We start from the raw sequence: 15,178 nt of genomic DNA, 5'->3' as shown, positions 1-15,178 counted from the left end.
TTCAATAATGGTTACCTTCTTTCTCCCAAAGACAATGCCACAGACCTAAAGCAGTCAAAAACCCAAGACATGCCTAAGAGAGCTCTAAGGGCTGAGTACATGCTTTGCATGTGGGAGATCTGAGCTCAATCTCCAGGACTTCAAGGTTCCTGGGAATACCATAGATACGGCTCTTTTCCAAAAAAAAAAAAAAAAAAAAAAAGAACCAATGGAAATTTCCACATGCACATGGCAACTTTTGGACTCCATGTTCAATTCTGTCAAAGCCCCTGTCCCTCACCAGTCCATGATGGAAAGGGTGTCAGGGAACACAGAGGAACAATGAAAGAACAGGGCTACAAGACAGCTAACATGGGAGTGAGAGACTATCCTCATCTGGTCCTTGTCTTAAAACTCAGGTCCTATCTAGGCTTGCAACAAGGGTCACTGAACCTGCGGAAAGCATTTAGGGCCCTGATCCCTAATTGCCAAAGCAACTGAAAGTCAGCTTGAAGACAGGCTTTTCTCCCCAAAAGATCTATCTATATTGACTCTGTTCTGTTTAAAAAGATGGTGGATGGACAGACACTGAGGGGTTAAGGCATATGCTTTACATACAGACAACCCAGGGTTATACCCCAGAATTACACATGGCTCCCAAAGCACTGGCAGGAGTGATGCCCGAGTCCAGAACCAGGACTAAGAACTAAGAGGGCCCGGAGAGATAGCACAGCGGCGTTTGCCTTGCAAGCAGCCGATCCAGGACCAAAGGTGATTGGTTCGAATCCCGGTGTCCCATATGGTCCCTTGTGCCTGCCAGGAGCTACTTCTGAGCAGACAGCCAGGAGTAACCCCTGAGCACCGCCAGGTGTGGCCCCCCCCCAAAAAATGGGGGGGGTCACACCCGGCAGCACTCAGGGGAAACTCCTGGTTCTACACTCAGAAATTGCTCAGGCTCCGGGAACCATATGGGATGCTGGGATTCGAACCGCCGTCCTTCTGCATGCAAGGCAAACGCCTTACCTCCATGCTATCTCTCCAGCCCCCCAAAATTTATTTTTTAAATTAAAAACCCAGAGCAATAGTAATGCAGGTAGATCACTTCCTTTGCACATAGCTAACCTGGGTTCACTACCCTGTACCCCATAAAGTAAGTCCCCAGAGTCCACTAGGAATGATCCCTGAACACAGTGCCTGGAGTAAGCTGAGATCAGCTAGAATAGCCCAAAAACTAACAAACAAAACACACACAGACACAGAAACATTCCACCAAGACATTGTTTTTTTTTTTTTGGTTTTTGGGCCACACCCAGTAATGCTCAGGAGTTACTCCTGGCTATGTGCTCAGAAGTTGCTCCTGGCTTGGGGGACCATATGGGACACCGGGGGATCGAACCGCGGTCCGTCCAAGGCTAGCGCAGGCAAGGCAGGCACCTTATCTTTAGCGCCACCGCCCGGCCCCCCACCAAGACATTGTGAATCAGAAAACATCATAGGCTAACTCGTTAGTAGGACATTTCAACAGTCCTCACAAAGGGATCAGGTAATGGCCCCCACTGTGGGATGACCCTGTCCATCGCCACTTCCTGGGGGGTCCTCCCAGAGCATGCCAGATACAGGGCACACACATTTGTACACACACGTGCGAAGGCAAGCACACCTTTCTACCCAGAAAAGCAGCTTCCCCCTACCGGCCAGCTATATCCAAGTCTAACCAGTGCCTTCCTGAGACACATTTAGGAAGCGCACCCCTTTTCCTCCATTATAAATCTCACTATCCCTCTTCCTGGAATGTCCTAGAGAAAAAGTAGGATCTGTCCCTAGATGAAAATTAAAAATAACTCCAGAGGTAGAGGGAGGATCTGGTCCCCAAACCTCTCCAGTGTCCCCAGAGGCCCCATGGTCCTGTCCACAAAAATATGATCATCAGGGCCTGGAGAGAGAGCACAGAGGCGTTTGCCTTGCAAGCAGCCGATCCAGGACCAAAGGTTGTTGGGGCAATTTCTGAGTGCAGAGCTAGGAGTACCCACTGAGCGGCACCGAGCATGGCCCAAAAACAAACAAACAAAAAGGAAAAAAAGAAAATGATGATTTGTTTTTTCGTTTTTTAAAACTGTCACTTAAAAGAGAAAGACATAGCAGGCCAGAGAGACAGCACAGCGGTAGGGCGTTGCATGCAGCCCAAAGAAAAAGACAGAAAACAGAAGGGCTGGACATGGTTCAGGACACTATACACAAAGTAAGCCTTGACTTCCATTCCTGCCACCATGAAGACACGCCTTATATATTTCATATTTAATATGGACAACAAAAGTTTACATTCCCTATTATCAGTGAGTGACACCATCATCAAAAATGTCAGACAGGGGCCAGAAAGATAGCAATGAAGGTAAGGTGTTTGCCTTGCATGCAGAAGGATGGTGGTTCAAATCCTGGTATCCCATATGGTCCCCCGAGCCTGCCAGGGGTGATTTTTGAGTGTAGAGCTAGAAGTAGCCCCTGAGTGCTGCCGGGTGTGACCCAAAAAAACAAACAAAAAAAAATGGTCAGGCAGCATGGGAATCCCAATCTCTGGAATATATATGATGGATGAATATAATCTATCATATTTGTAGCTCAGAGATTTCTAATTCATTTCCTGGATTTCCTGAGGATAAATTAAAAAAATTAGGTGTCAAACCCAGGAAGCCAGAAAAGAAAAACAAATTAATTTTTTAATTTCTACTTTTTTTTTTTTGGTTTTTGGGCCACACCCGGCGTTGCTCAGGGGTTACTCCTGGCTGTCTGCTCAGAAATAGCTCCTGGCAGGCACGGGGGACCATATGGGACACCGGGATTCGAACCAACCACCTTAGGTCCTGGATCGGCTGCTTGCAAGGCAAACGCCGCTGTGCTATCTCTCCGGGCCCTTTAATTTCTACTTTTAAAAGTCATGAAAACTCTTCAAAAAAAAGACCAAATATTCCAAAATCAAGCAGAAAAAACTGTCCCTTCAGTGGCCCCAGTAATGAGAACTTAAGCCTACTAGTGGCCAGGACTCAGCCCTAAGCTTTCTCATGGAACCTGGCTACCAGGCTGGCCTCAGAAGAGCTTCGGTGCCTGCCCAGGGGGTGCCCCAACAGACCCCAAGTCTTCATCAATGTTGCCCGACTGCAAAGATCACCAAATGTACCTTATTTTGTAGCAGGACCAAGGCATTATTATGAACCTCTCTGCCCTGCGTCTGGCCAGGAGCATCAGCCCCTCTCGGTAATGTGAATCTGACATTCAGACACCTGGTCCACAAGGTCCCAAGGTCCACAGTCCCACAGACTACAACTCTCTCAAAATGTCCCAGAGACTAAGCACTAAGCGTGTGGCCTCAAGCAAGAACCTGGCAGCCCACTCTGCTTCAGCCTGACTCTCCAAGCACAACCACTCCCATACTCAGTGCCCAGGCTCCCTCCTCTGGCCCTGGGACTTCTCCACTACACCCAGGCAGAGCGGCCTCAGAGCCCCTTGCCAAGTCCAGAAGAAAGGCCTGAGCCAGGCAGCGCCTACCTCCCACTTGCATCCCACATGCTGAGTGGATGCTTTTCCAGGGGGTATCCAAGGTACCTTGGTTTTCACCCGGACACTCCGCCGCACATTCACGGTGTCCCCTTTCATTCCTCGCTTATGAGATTTCTGTGGAGAGGGACAAAGCCAGGGTCACAGCCCTGCCCTGATGGCCCGATGTTGCTTGGTGACAGCCACCTCCTTCCAACTTGGTCTCCTCCGCCTCAGACCATGGCTGCTATTATTTGGGGGCTGAGAGGCCTGCCTACCTTTGACCGGGCCACGCACCTCGGAAAAGCCTCTGTGTCTCAAACCTTTGGCGGGAGTGACAAGCGCAAGGAGGCCGGGCCCGGAGGTGTCCCCCTACCATGCTCCTACCTGGCTGCCGGCCGCTGCTGGCTTCGGGAGTTTTTTTATGTGCACGTGGACAGGGGTGTTCTCGTCCACGTGGACATGTAAGGGGGGAGTTGAGGAGCGGTCCTTCATGGTGCGCTTCTTGCAGGTGGGGAAGGGCAACCCAAAAAAGGCTGATCTGTGGGGATGAGCAAACTAGGCATGAAAAACAACACTCATTGCCTCTGGGAACCACTGAGAACCTAGCCACCAAGCGGCCAGGACAACTACCAACTACTGGCATGCAAGCAGGCAGGCAGGCAGGCAGGCAAAGCAGGCAGGCTGGCCAGGAGCTGGGCTGGGAGAGCCACTCAGTAGGCCCCTGTGGAGATCCAAGCTGTGAAGGTCACCAAACAGATCCAGGTCCGGCAAGAGAAAGGGGCAGAGGGGAGCTGCTGCAGGACCTACAGGTTCTCCAAAAGAGCCCCAAAGCCAGGTGGGCCTGGGGTTCCTTTGAGCCAAATCTCCTCCCGAGCATGCTTGGAAACACAGGCCGCTTTTGTGGTAGGTAGGCAGACCAGAGTGAGGTGAAAAGCAGGACCCCCCCCATCCTTCCAGGCCGTGATCCAAACGAACCACAGGGTACAGGGGGAGGCAAGAAGAGCAGACAAGCGCAGGAAGAAGGCGCAAAATTGAAATGATGCAGGGAGGGTGCAAAATAAAAGCAGACAGCAGGCAGGTCCGAAGGCGACGAGAAGACAAGCCGGAGCATGTCGCATGAGCACAGCACACCCCAGCTACGTACCCCTCCCCTTTTTTTCTTGCTTTTCTTCCTTTTCTGTTTTTGGGAAAGTCTGCTGTCAAGATTTGGAGAATAGGCCTGGAAGGATTAGATCAAGACAACCTCCTCACACCTGGTGTCCTGACCGTAAGCACCCCCAAAATCCCGGGGAGGCTGCAAGCTAAGTATGAAGGCACCGAGCAGAGCGGGGCACCAGGGTACAGGCAGCGCCTTGAAGAGTGGTGCGAAGCTGGGACCGGGAAAGGTGGCGCTAGAGGTAAGGTGTCTGCCTTGCAAGCGCTAGCGTAGGATGGACTGCAGTTCGATCCCCCGGCGTCCCATATGGTCCCCCCAAGGCAGGGGCAATTTCTGAGCACATAGCCAGGAGTAACCCCTGAGCGTCAAGTGGTGTGACCCAAAAACCAAAAAAAAAAAAAAAAAAAAAAAAGAGTGGTTCGAAGCAACACCGCTTTTTTTTTTTTTTTCTTTTGCAGGGACGCAGACACAGAGCAAGAGGGCTGCAGAAGATTTGAAGTCACCTACCGTCACGGTAACACTGGGTGGGCCACAAGGTGCTCTTAAGACCTTTTTCTGCGTGAGACTTGTTACTCCGTTCTTTCCACACGATGGAAACCTGTATCCGGGCACAAGAACCAGATCAGAGGTGGAAAAGTCAGGGCGCTACAATTAACAAGCAAGCAGCAGGTCAGGAGCCAAGGGTGGGCCAGCTTCACTGCACTAAGCCTCAAACTTTCATGATGTGTCCACTGAGGGGGGGAGAGATAGGGGTTGCTGGGGCTCCCTAGGAGCTGGCCTTTTAAGCTACCACCTCATCACATATATTGTGACCTTGCGCTGAAGGGGCAGCTAGTCTGCTACCTGGCAAAAAGGCGGCTCGTCCCAGAGGGGTTCACTCACCTCCACCTACAGGTGGAATTTTGTTCAAGAGAAGAACAAATGCGACAAGGACCCGCCTGGGACAGAGGCAGCCTCAGAAGCAAATCTCCTGATGACCTTAAAAGGCAGAGCAACAGGGCCCCAGAGAAAATCCCCAGGACTCAATCTCAAAGCCAAGACAATAGAACTCTCCGAGCACCTGAGGTGGAATGCTGGGCCTGGTTTCCCCTTACTTTCCCCATCTCACAAAGGTGAGATTATAGCAAGAGTTTTCTCCTCCTGACCAGGCAACAGTTGTGCTCAGACTTTCAGCCCTCACAAAAGTTCCTAGACGGTCAACCTGACCCATGGGAATTTAATGAAACCTAAAAACTAGAGCCAAATACAGCTGCTAGGGCGTTTGCCTTGCACTCAGCCCACCCAGGTTGGATCCCTAGCATCCCATATGGTCGCCAAGCCTGCCAGGAGTGATTTCTAAGAGTAGAGCCAGGAGAAATTCAAGTTTTGGGGGTGTGGCCCTCCCCCCCAAATTAAAGTCTTCGAGCACGAGGTCATGCATTTTGCTATATGGGTATCACAGCTTGATTTTAAAATAAAAGATGGAAGCGATAACACAGCGGTAAGGCATTTGTCTTGCATGCGGCTGACAGGGGACAGACCCGGCTTCAATTCCAGCATCCCATAAGGTCCCCAGAGTCTGCCAGGAGTGATTTCTGAGTGCAGAGCTAAGAGTAACCCTTAAGCACTGTCAGGTGTGGCCAAAAATAAATTAAAATTAAAAAAGGTGAAAAAAATCTATTGCCCATTACTACTCAGTCAAGATGCACACCGCATTTCCTCTGAACAAGAAGTTGGCCCAGAGATATAGCACAGCGGTGTTTGCCTATCCAGGACCTAAGGTGGTTGGTTCAAATCCCTATGGTCCCCGGTGCCTGCCAGGAGCTATTTCTGATCAGACAGCCAGGAGTAACCCCTGAGCAACGCCAGGTGTGGGCCCAAAAACCAAAAAAAAAAAAAAAAAAAAAAAAGAAGTTGACAATCAAGTAATTGAACTTCTGTTCGCTTCAAGCAACAAGTGTGAGAAAAGCCTTCAATTTGCCTGGGATCTAGCTGCCCTTTGCAGCTACCTCTAAGATTGGCACCTGGGACCCACTAGACAACAAAAGCAACCCTAGGGGCTGCCAAGAGCTGGGTGCATGGGGAGGGAGTTCCCGGGGAGGGAGACCTGGGATTGCAGGTCTGCTTTTCCTCCTTCCTCCTCAAAACCATTTTTCGGAACCATCTTTTGGCCCAGATTTCCAGGAGAGAGAAGGGACAGGGACATAGCAAAGAGCTAAGCCAGGGGGCAGCAGGGTGTAGGTAGCTGGGGAGCCCTGACCCCCTTTCTCTCTCTCTCTCCCTGCTGCAGTGCTGGTGCCCCCCACACTGGCAGTACCTGGGGGAGCCGCCTGAGGATGAGGCAGACATGGCTAGGCATCAAAGCCGCAAAGATGGGCAATTGGGTCAGCGGACTCTGCTCAGGGGGCACCCAGAGGAGGGCCTGGTCAATGAGAATCTCGGGGGCCCGGCATCAAACGTCCTGAGGGGAGGAGGGTGGAAGCTTTTGGGGGGGATGGCTGAAAAGCTGGGAGAGCCGGTCCTCTACAGTCCAGAGTCGCACAGCAACTGTCCTGCCAAAAAGTGGGGAGGAGGAGACAGGCTAGGCTGAGGGACCTGCCCGGTTGAATGTGGGGGGCAATGGGGGGGCTACAGGTCGGCGACTCAGGAAAAGGCGGGCAGGGAGAGCCTCCCCCCGGAAGACCCCCTCCCCAAAGAAAGTCAGGGGCGGTGGCCCCCACGGGGGGTTAAACCTGAGGCGCCTGCAGGGGGTGAGTGCGGGCAGGCTTGAAGAAAGCAGCGCTTTGGCCCCCAGTGGGCCCCAAAGGGCCCGAAGCAGCGCGGGGAGATGGGAGGAGGATGCACGGGGGCGGGGTTGGGGTAGGCTGGGGCAACAGTCTCCTAGGAGAAGGGGCGTTGCCAGCAGGCAGAATAGGTAGCCCGAGGGGGGGGGGGCGTTCGGTCAGGGCGAGTGGGGTACCCCAGATCTGAGCGTGGGCTGGGGGTGGTGCAGGTCCCCCGGGAATGGTGAACCCGCCGTGGCAGCGGCAGCGGATTGGGGCGATTGCCCGGGGGTGGGGGTGGGGTGGGGGTTTGGCGCTGTCCGGCGCTGTCCTCGAGGCGAGGAGCCAAGCAGGGCACAACTGTCATTCGAGGGGGGGGGGGCAGGGAGGAGGAAGAGGGAAGAGAGAGAGGGAGGAGAGAGAGGAAGGAACGAGAGGGAGAAGGGAGAGGGAGAGGGAGGATGGAGAGAGATGGAGGGAGGAAGAAGAGGGAAGAAAAAGAGGAAGGAGAGGGAGGGAAAGGGGGAGGGAGAGGAAGGAAGAAGAGGGAGAGGGAGGAGGGAGAGGGAGGAGGGAGAGGGAGGGAGGAGGGGGAGGAGGAGGAAGAGGAGGAAGGAGATGGAGGGAGGAAAAAGAGAGAGAAGGAAGAGGGAGAAGAGAGGAGGGAGAGGAAGGAGAAGGAGGGAAAAGGGAGAAGGAAGAGAGGAGGAGGGAGATGGAGGAGGGAGGGAGAGGGAGGGAGATGGAAGAGGGAGGAAGGAGGAGGAGGAAGCAGAGGAGGAGGGAGAGAGGGAGGAGGAAGGGAGATGGAGGAAGAGGGAGGCAGGAGAAGGAGGGATAAGGGAGAAGAGGAAAGGAGGAGGAAGAAAGGGAGGAAGGAGAGGGATGAGGGAGAAGGAAGGAGAGGGATGAGGGAGGAAGAAGGAAGAAGGAGGGAGAGGGAGGGAGAGGGAGGAAGGAGGAAAAAGGGAGAAGAGGGAAGGAGGAAGCAGAGGAGGAGGGAGAGAGGGAGGAAGGAAGCAGAGGAGGAGGGAGAGGAGGAGGAGGAAGGAGAGGGAAGAGGGAGGAGGGAGAGGGAGGGAGGAAGGAGAAGGAGGGAAAAGGGAGAAGAGGGAAGGAGGAAGCAGAGGAGGGAGAGGAGGAGGAAGGAGAAAGAGGAGGAAGGAGGGAGATGGAGGGAGAGGGAGGAAGGAGGAGGGAAAAGGGAGAAGAGGGAAGGAGGAAGCAGAGGAGGAGGGAGAGGAGGAGGAAGGAGAGGGAGGAGGGAGGAGGGAAATGGAGGGAGAGGGAGGAAGGAGGGAAAAGGGAGAAGAGGGAAGGAGGAAGCAGAGGAGGAGGGAGAGGAGGAGGAAGGAGAAAGGAGGGAGGAGGACGGAGGGAGAGGGAGGAAGGAGAAGGGAAAAGGGAGAAGAGGGAAGGAGGAAGGGAGGAGGGAGATGGAGGAAGAAAAAAGGAGGAGGGGGAGAGAGGGGAGAAGGAGGAAGGAGAGGGAGGAGGGAGAGGAAGAGGAAGGAAGAGGAGGGAGGGGAGGGAGGGAGAGCAAGGGAGAAGGGAGAGGGCGCGCAAGGGGGGAGGAGGGCGAGGCGGGAAGAGCCTCTGGGGGGCGGGAGCGGGAGGGGCGAGCGCGGAGCACGGGCCACCCACCGGCGGGCAGCAGAGCCCACTTGCGCCCGGCCGGCCGGCCCGCGGGAGGGAGGGGAGGCGCGGCGGGGCCGGCGAGGAGAGGCGGCGGCCGCCCGTTACGGGAGGAGGAGAGCCGCGCGAGGGAGGGGCGGGCGGGCGGGCGGGCCGGCCGCAGGTTCTGACGGGAGGAGCGGGCCGAGCGCGCCACACGCCCCGCCGCCCCCGAAACACACACACGGCAGCCCGAGCGCCCCGCCGCCCGCCGCCTCACCAGGAACGGCACGGCTGCGCCCAGAAGCGCCTCCTCAGGTCGTCGTGCAAGTCGGAGGCCAGGGACGTGCCATGGAGACGCCGCGCCGGAAGCGCTCCTGCCCCGACCGCGGCTCCGCCCCGCTTCCGCCTCTTCTTCCGACCCCCGGCCGGCAGCTCGCCCATTGGTCGGTTCAAATCGCCCCCGCCGGAAGCGCCTGCCCTCGCCCCGGAGTCCCGCCCCCGCGTCACAGAGACGCCCGCCCACTTCCGGGCATGCGGCGCGTTGCCCTGGAAACGCGTGACGCCGCGGGGCCTAGCGAGCCCGGGCTTGCCCTGCCTGTGGCGTCTCCTTCCCACTTTCTGCCCTCTTGTTCTCCGTTATCCCACGCCCGAACCCTTTCGGGTTTTTTTTTGTTTTTTTTTTTGGAGGGGGGGGGTGTGTTTTGTTTTTGGGTCACACCCGGCAGTTGCCAGGAATTAGTCCTGTAGCTCTGTGCTCAGAAATTGCTCCAGGCGGGCTTGGAGGACCATATGGGATGCTGGGATTTGAACCACTGTTGGGCCTGGACCAGCTGCTTGCAAAGCAAATGCCCGACCTCCATGCTATCTCTCCGGCCCAGACTGACCCCCTTTCGTTTTTGTTTCTGTTTTCTGGCTTCAAGAGGCATTAAGAAGCCCTGGGGACACCCACTCCTCTTGGAGTCTCCCTAGCTCTCTCCATCAGGTCTCCCAGACAGCTCAGAGAACCAGTTGGAGGCTGGAGCTGGGCTCTGCCCCTTGGAAATGTGGCCCCTACCCACCTCCCAAGCCATTGCTAGTTTGCAGACATGGAACTGGCTTCAGCCCTGCACCCGGGATCACTTTCCTCCTCCTCCCACCTCGCCTTGGCCTTTGAAGCCACTTTGGGACCCCCTTTTATGCTCCCCCACTCTGCCCCGCGCCCTGCCTACTACCTGCCTGCCCCTGTGGATACCCACCGACCCCGGTGAGGTTTTCGTTGGGCCGCCATCTTCTCCGCTATTGGTTCCTCCACCGGCAGCCAATCATGGGGGAAGCCTTCTGGGCTCGCGGAGCCGCCCTAGATTCTGAACCCTCCGGGGTGTGCAGAGCACACCTGGCTGGCGTTTATTTGACGTCCTCAACCCCAGTGACCTCCCACACATACACAACCCCTCAATCATGCACTGTGGGTGGGCGGAGGGGTCCCCAACAGGGCCACCTAAAGCTTGGAGTTCTAGCTCTTCACTGCCACCTAGCTAGCTGCTCTCCTCTGTCTTTCCTCTCCACCATCCCATATCCATTTTCTTTATTTTTCCCCCTCAGAATAAATAGTGGATTCCCCAATTCCAGTGGTCCAGTCCCCTGAAAGGTCGAATCCCCAACGGCCATCCTAGTGGAAATGTATTTATTCCCAAGTGGGTCCTTGAGAGTAACAAAAAAGATAAGCACACTGAGTCCCAGGTGTTGTTATTTAACTGACAGGTCTCAGAGGTGATTTTGGAGTGCCCCATATTCTGTGTCCCAGCATTATGCTGGTTCCCTTGTGGCCCATTGTCCGTGGTCTGCTCTGGTCTCTTCTTGTTCAATCTCTGGAAGTCCCCTGCTGTCCACCTGGTCTGTCTAATGCTCCGTGGCCTATCCCAATGTCTGTCCTATGCTGTCCCTATGTTCGACACTCTGTCCTGATATTCTTTTGTTGTTTTTTGTTTTTGTTCCACATCTAGCTATTACTTGTAGTGGGCTCTGGAGGCAATACAAGATTCCAGGGATTGAACCTAAGTTTGCTGTGTGCAAGGCAAGTGCCTTGCCTGCTGTACTATTGCTGCAGCCCCTCAAGTGGCAAACATTTAAGAAGCCTATATTAAGAGCTGCTCAAAACAATGACAAGTCCTGAGAGTGTAAGGCTGGATGGAGCACAGGCTTTGCCTCTGGGATCAATTCCCAGTAGCACATGGTTTCCCTAAGCAACAAACCTGGATGGGCCCCAAACATGATCACATGTGACCTCTCCCAAAATAATGATGTAGCAGCTGGAGCGATAGCACAGCAGGTAGAGCATTTGCTTTACATGCAGCTGACCTGGGTTTGATCTCCGGCATTCCATATTGCTCCCGAGGACTGCCAGAAATAACCTCTGAGTGCAGAGCCAGGATAACTTCTGTGCACCACCAGATGTGGCCCCCAAACAGACAGAAATAAATACTCAAAATTAATCTTTAAAAAATGAGAGAGAGGGTAACAATAGTTAAGGCTTTGCCTTGCACATAGCTAACCGAGGTTCAATCCTTGACTTCCCATATGGTCTCCAAAGCACCACCAGGAGTGATTGCTGAGTACTCCTAAGGGCCAGGAGCGAGGTCTGAGTACCACCAGGTCTGGCCCAAACACTAATGAACAAAAAATAAAAAATGATGAGCTAGTGCTGATAGAACTCAGCTGTTAAAAGCCTGCTTTGTGGGGCCGGAGAGATAGCATGGAGGTAGGGTGTTTGCCTTGCATGCCGAAAGACAGTGGGTCGAATCCTGGTGTCCCATATGATCCCCCAAGCCTGCCAGGAGCGATTTCTGAGCACAGAGCCAGGAGTAACCCAGTTGCTGGGTGTGACCCAAAAACGAAAACAAAAAAGCCAAAAAAGTCTGCTTTGCATATTTGAGTCACTGAACTCTGTCCCAGACACAATGAACAGGACAGAAAATTAAACAGTACAATAGGATTGAAGATATAGCTCAAAGGATGGAGTGCCTAGCATGTGCAGGGTCTCAGGATGGATTCAGTAGTCAAGCATAGCCCTGGTATCCCTCAAAGGTTTCCCTAAAAAATTTAAAAAGACAAAAAAAAGTTGGGGCCAGAGTGATAGTACAGTGGTAGGGCGTTTGCCTTATACATGGCCAACCTGGGTTTGATTCCCAGCATCCCATAAGGTCCTCTGAGCCTGCCAAGAGCAATTTCTGAGCACCGCCAGGTGTGGCCCAAAAACAAAACAAAACAAAAAAATTTAAAAGGGGGGGGGGTCCTGGGGCCGGTGAGGTGGCACTAGAGGTAAGGTGTCTGCCTTGCAAGCGCTAGCCAAGGAAGGACTGTGGTTTGATCCCCCGGCATCCCATATGGTTCCCCCAAGCCAGGGGCAATTTCTGAGCACTTAGACAGGAGTAACCCCTGCGCATCAAACGGTAAACTGAGCATCACCAGGAGTGACCTATGAGCATAGATGGCCCCTGACCCACCACTGCTAGGCATGTTCTCCCAAAATTAAGTGTGTGATTGGCACTAATGGAGACACCTACTGGCCGACTGAAGAAGTACAAGATGAAGGGCCAGAGCAATAGCAAAGCAATAGGACATTTGCCTGGTACATGACCAACCTGAGGCAGACCTGAGTTGGGTCCCCAGCATCCCATATGGTCCCCCAAGCCTGCCAGGAGAGATTTCTGAGTGCAGAGCCAGGAGTAACCCCTGAGCACCTTTTTGGGTGTGACCCAAAAACTAATAAAAAGCAACACAAAATGAAAATCTCTTCTTTGGGGGGACAGGGGGATTGGGGTCACACTCAGCAAAGTGGTGCTCAGAGATTACTCTTGGCTCTGTGCTCAGGAAGCACTCCTGGTGGTCAAGAACTCATGCATCATCCCAGGGACTGAACCAGGGTGAACTGAATGTAAGACTAATCCCTTGGGGCCAGAGAGATAGCATGGAAGTAGTGCGTCTGCCTTGCATGCAAAAGAATGGTGGTGTGACCCAAAAAAAAAAAAAAGACTAATCCCTTAACCCCTATTACTATTTTCGTGGTCCCAAAAATATTTTTATTGTTGTTGTTTTTGGATCTGCACTTAGGAATCACTCCTGGCAGGCTCAGAGGACCATATGAGATGCTGGGGAATTGAAAAAAAAAATTTTTTTTTGGTTTTTCGGGCCACACCTGTTTGATGCTCAGGGTTACTCCTGGCTAAGGGCTCAGAAATCGCCCCTGGCTTGGGGGGACCATATGGGACGCCGGGGGATCGAACCGCGGTCCGTTCCTTGGCTAGCGCTTGCAAGGCAGACACCTTACCACTAGCGCCACCTAGCCGGCCCCGAAATTAATTTTTTTTTGCATGCAAGGCAAATGCTCTACCTGCTCAGGGGTTGCTCCCAACTCAGGGAACCATGAATAACTGCTACAGAAGGAACTGGGACCTGGTCTGCACTCTAGTCCCATGATAACCCTATGTTCACAGGCAATTTCTTTGCTTTCTTCTAGGAGCACATCCCGAAGGCCCTAATGCAACCACCACACCAAAAGGCCCTGCAGAGAAGGAAGCTGGCTTTCCTAGTAGGTGATGAGAGAAATTGCAGAGCAACATGGAACTGGAAGAGAAAATCCTCCCACATAAGGAGTGAGGTTCAGTCAGCTGCTCCTGAACCACTGAGGATTCCCCCTTGGGATCCAGGGCCTCTGGCACTGTTTTTATTTTTGGCTCTTTGGGTCACACTCATCATTGTTCAGGGGTTACTCCTGGCTCTGCACTCACAATTACTTCTGGCAGTGCTAAGGACATCATATGGGATACCAAGGATCGAGCCAATATCTCCTGCATGCAAGTGCCTAAACCACTGTGCTATTGCTCTGGTCCTACAGTGCCCCCACTTTGGCAGTTGACCAAATCCCTTGTCCTCTAAGTATGGGTGGACAAAGTACTGCTCACAGCTTCAGCCTCTGTAGGAAAACTCTTAAGAAATGCAAAGTTGGACCCGGAGAGATAGCACAGTGGTGTTTGCCTTGCAAGCAGCCGATCCAGGACCAAAGGTGGTTGGTTCTAATCCCGGTGTCCCATATGGTCCCCTGTGCCTGCCAGGAGCTATTTCTGAGCAGACAGCCGGGAGTAACCCCTGAGCACCGCCGGGTGTGGCCCAAAAACCAAAAAAAAAAAAAAAAAAGAAGAAGAAATGCAAAGTTGCCAGGTGTGGTGGCGCAGGCCTATAGTCTCAGCTACTCAGGAGGCTGAGGCCAGAGGATTGCTTGAGTCCAGGAGTTCTGGGCTGCAGTATGCTATGCCAATTGGGTGTCCGCACTAAGTTCCACATCAATATGGTGACCCCCTCCCAAGAGTGGGGGACCACCAGGTTGCCTAAGGATGGGCGAACTGGCCCAGATCAGAAATGGAGTAGGTCAAAGCTCCCATGCTGATCAGTAGTGGGATCGCGCCTGTGAATAGCCACTGCACTCCAGCCTGAGCAACATACTATCTCTAAAAAAAAAAAAAAGAAATTCAAAGTTGGGCTAGAGCAGTGGCACAGCAGTAGGGCTTGCATGGGGCTGACCCAGGACAGACCACGGTTCGATCCCCCTGCGTCCCATATGGTCCCCCGTGCCTGCCAGGAGCGATTTCTGAGTGCATAGTCAGAAATAACCCCTGAGTGTCACCAGGTGTGGGCCAAAAACAAAACAAAACAAAAAAAAAAATACAAAGTCTTGGGCCAGAGAGAGAGGAGCAGGATTAAAGACCTGGTTTGATCCCATGTACTACATGAGTATCCAAGCATTGCCAGTGGTGACTCCAGAGCACAGAGTCAAAAGGAAGAAGTCCTGAGTGAGCACCACAAGGCAGAGCCCCAAAACCAATAATAACAAAAAAGAAAGAAGTCAGTTGGAGATCAGTAAACCAATAACAACAAAAAAAATCAGTTGGAGACTAGTACAGTGGGTAGAGAGCTTGCCTGCATGGGGCCAATCTGGGTTTGATCTCATCATCACATATGGACCCCTGATCCTTGCCAGGAATTCTCCACAGAGTCAGGAGAAAGCCTTAAGGACTGCAGAATATGGCACAAAAACTTAAAAGAATAAAATAAAATAAAAGAGTCCAGATATATGGGCCAAAGAGATAGTATAGCTATAATGGGTGAGACATTTGGCTGG

General features: G+C 53.1%; 1 protein-coding gene across 6 annotated transcripts in view; it reads right to left on the bottom strand.

Annotated features, from left to right (window-relative positions):
* ODF2 (outer dense fiber of sperm tails 2) overlaps positions 1-9,465 on the bottom strand; it is a 43,780-nt gene extending 34,315 nt beyond the window's left edge. The window contains exons 1-4 of one of the 6 annotated variants that reach the window (XM_049774008.1): positions 9,302-9,465; positions 5,174-5,264; positions 3,895-4,011; positions 3,520-3,645 (exon numbers count right to left, since the gene is read on the bottom strand). In XM_049774008.1, coding sequence (XP_049629965.1) covers positions 3,520-3,645; positions 3,895-4,011; positions 5,174-5,264; positions 9,302-9,465 — 498 coding nt within the window. Of the gene's footprint in view, positions 1-3,519; positions 3,646-3,894; positions 4,049-4,654; positions 4,730-5,173; positions 5,265-9,301 lie in introns of those variants that run through there. The other 5 variants (XM_049774009.1, XM_049774004.1, XM_049774007.1 and 2 more) reach the window with 5 other exon arrangements.
* Positions 9,466-15,178: the final 5,713 nt, after the last annotated feature.

This window comes from Suncus etruscus, chromosome 5 (assembly GCF_024139225.1).
Source record: "Suncus etruscus isolate mSunEtr1 chromosome 5, mSunEtr1.pri.cur, whole genome shotgun sequence".
Classification (NCBI taxonomy): Eukaryota; Metazoa; Chordata; class Mammalia; order Eulipotyphla; family Soricidae; genus Suncus; species Suncus etruscus.
This window is presented reverse-complemented; position numbering and strand designations above follow the sequence as displayed.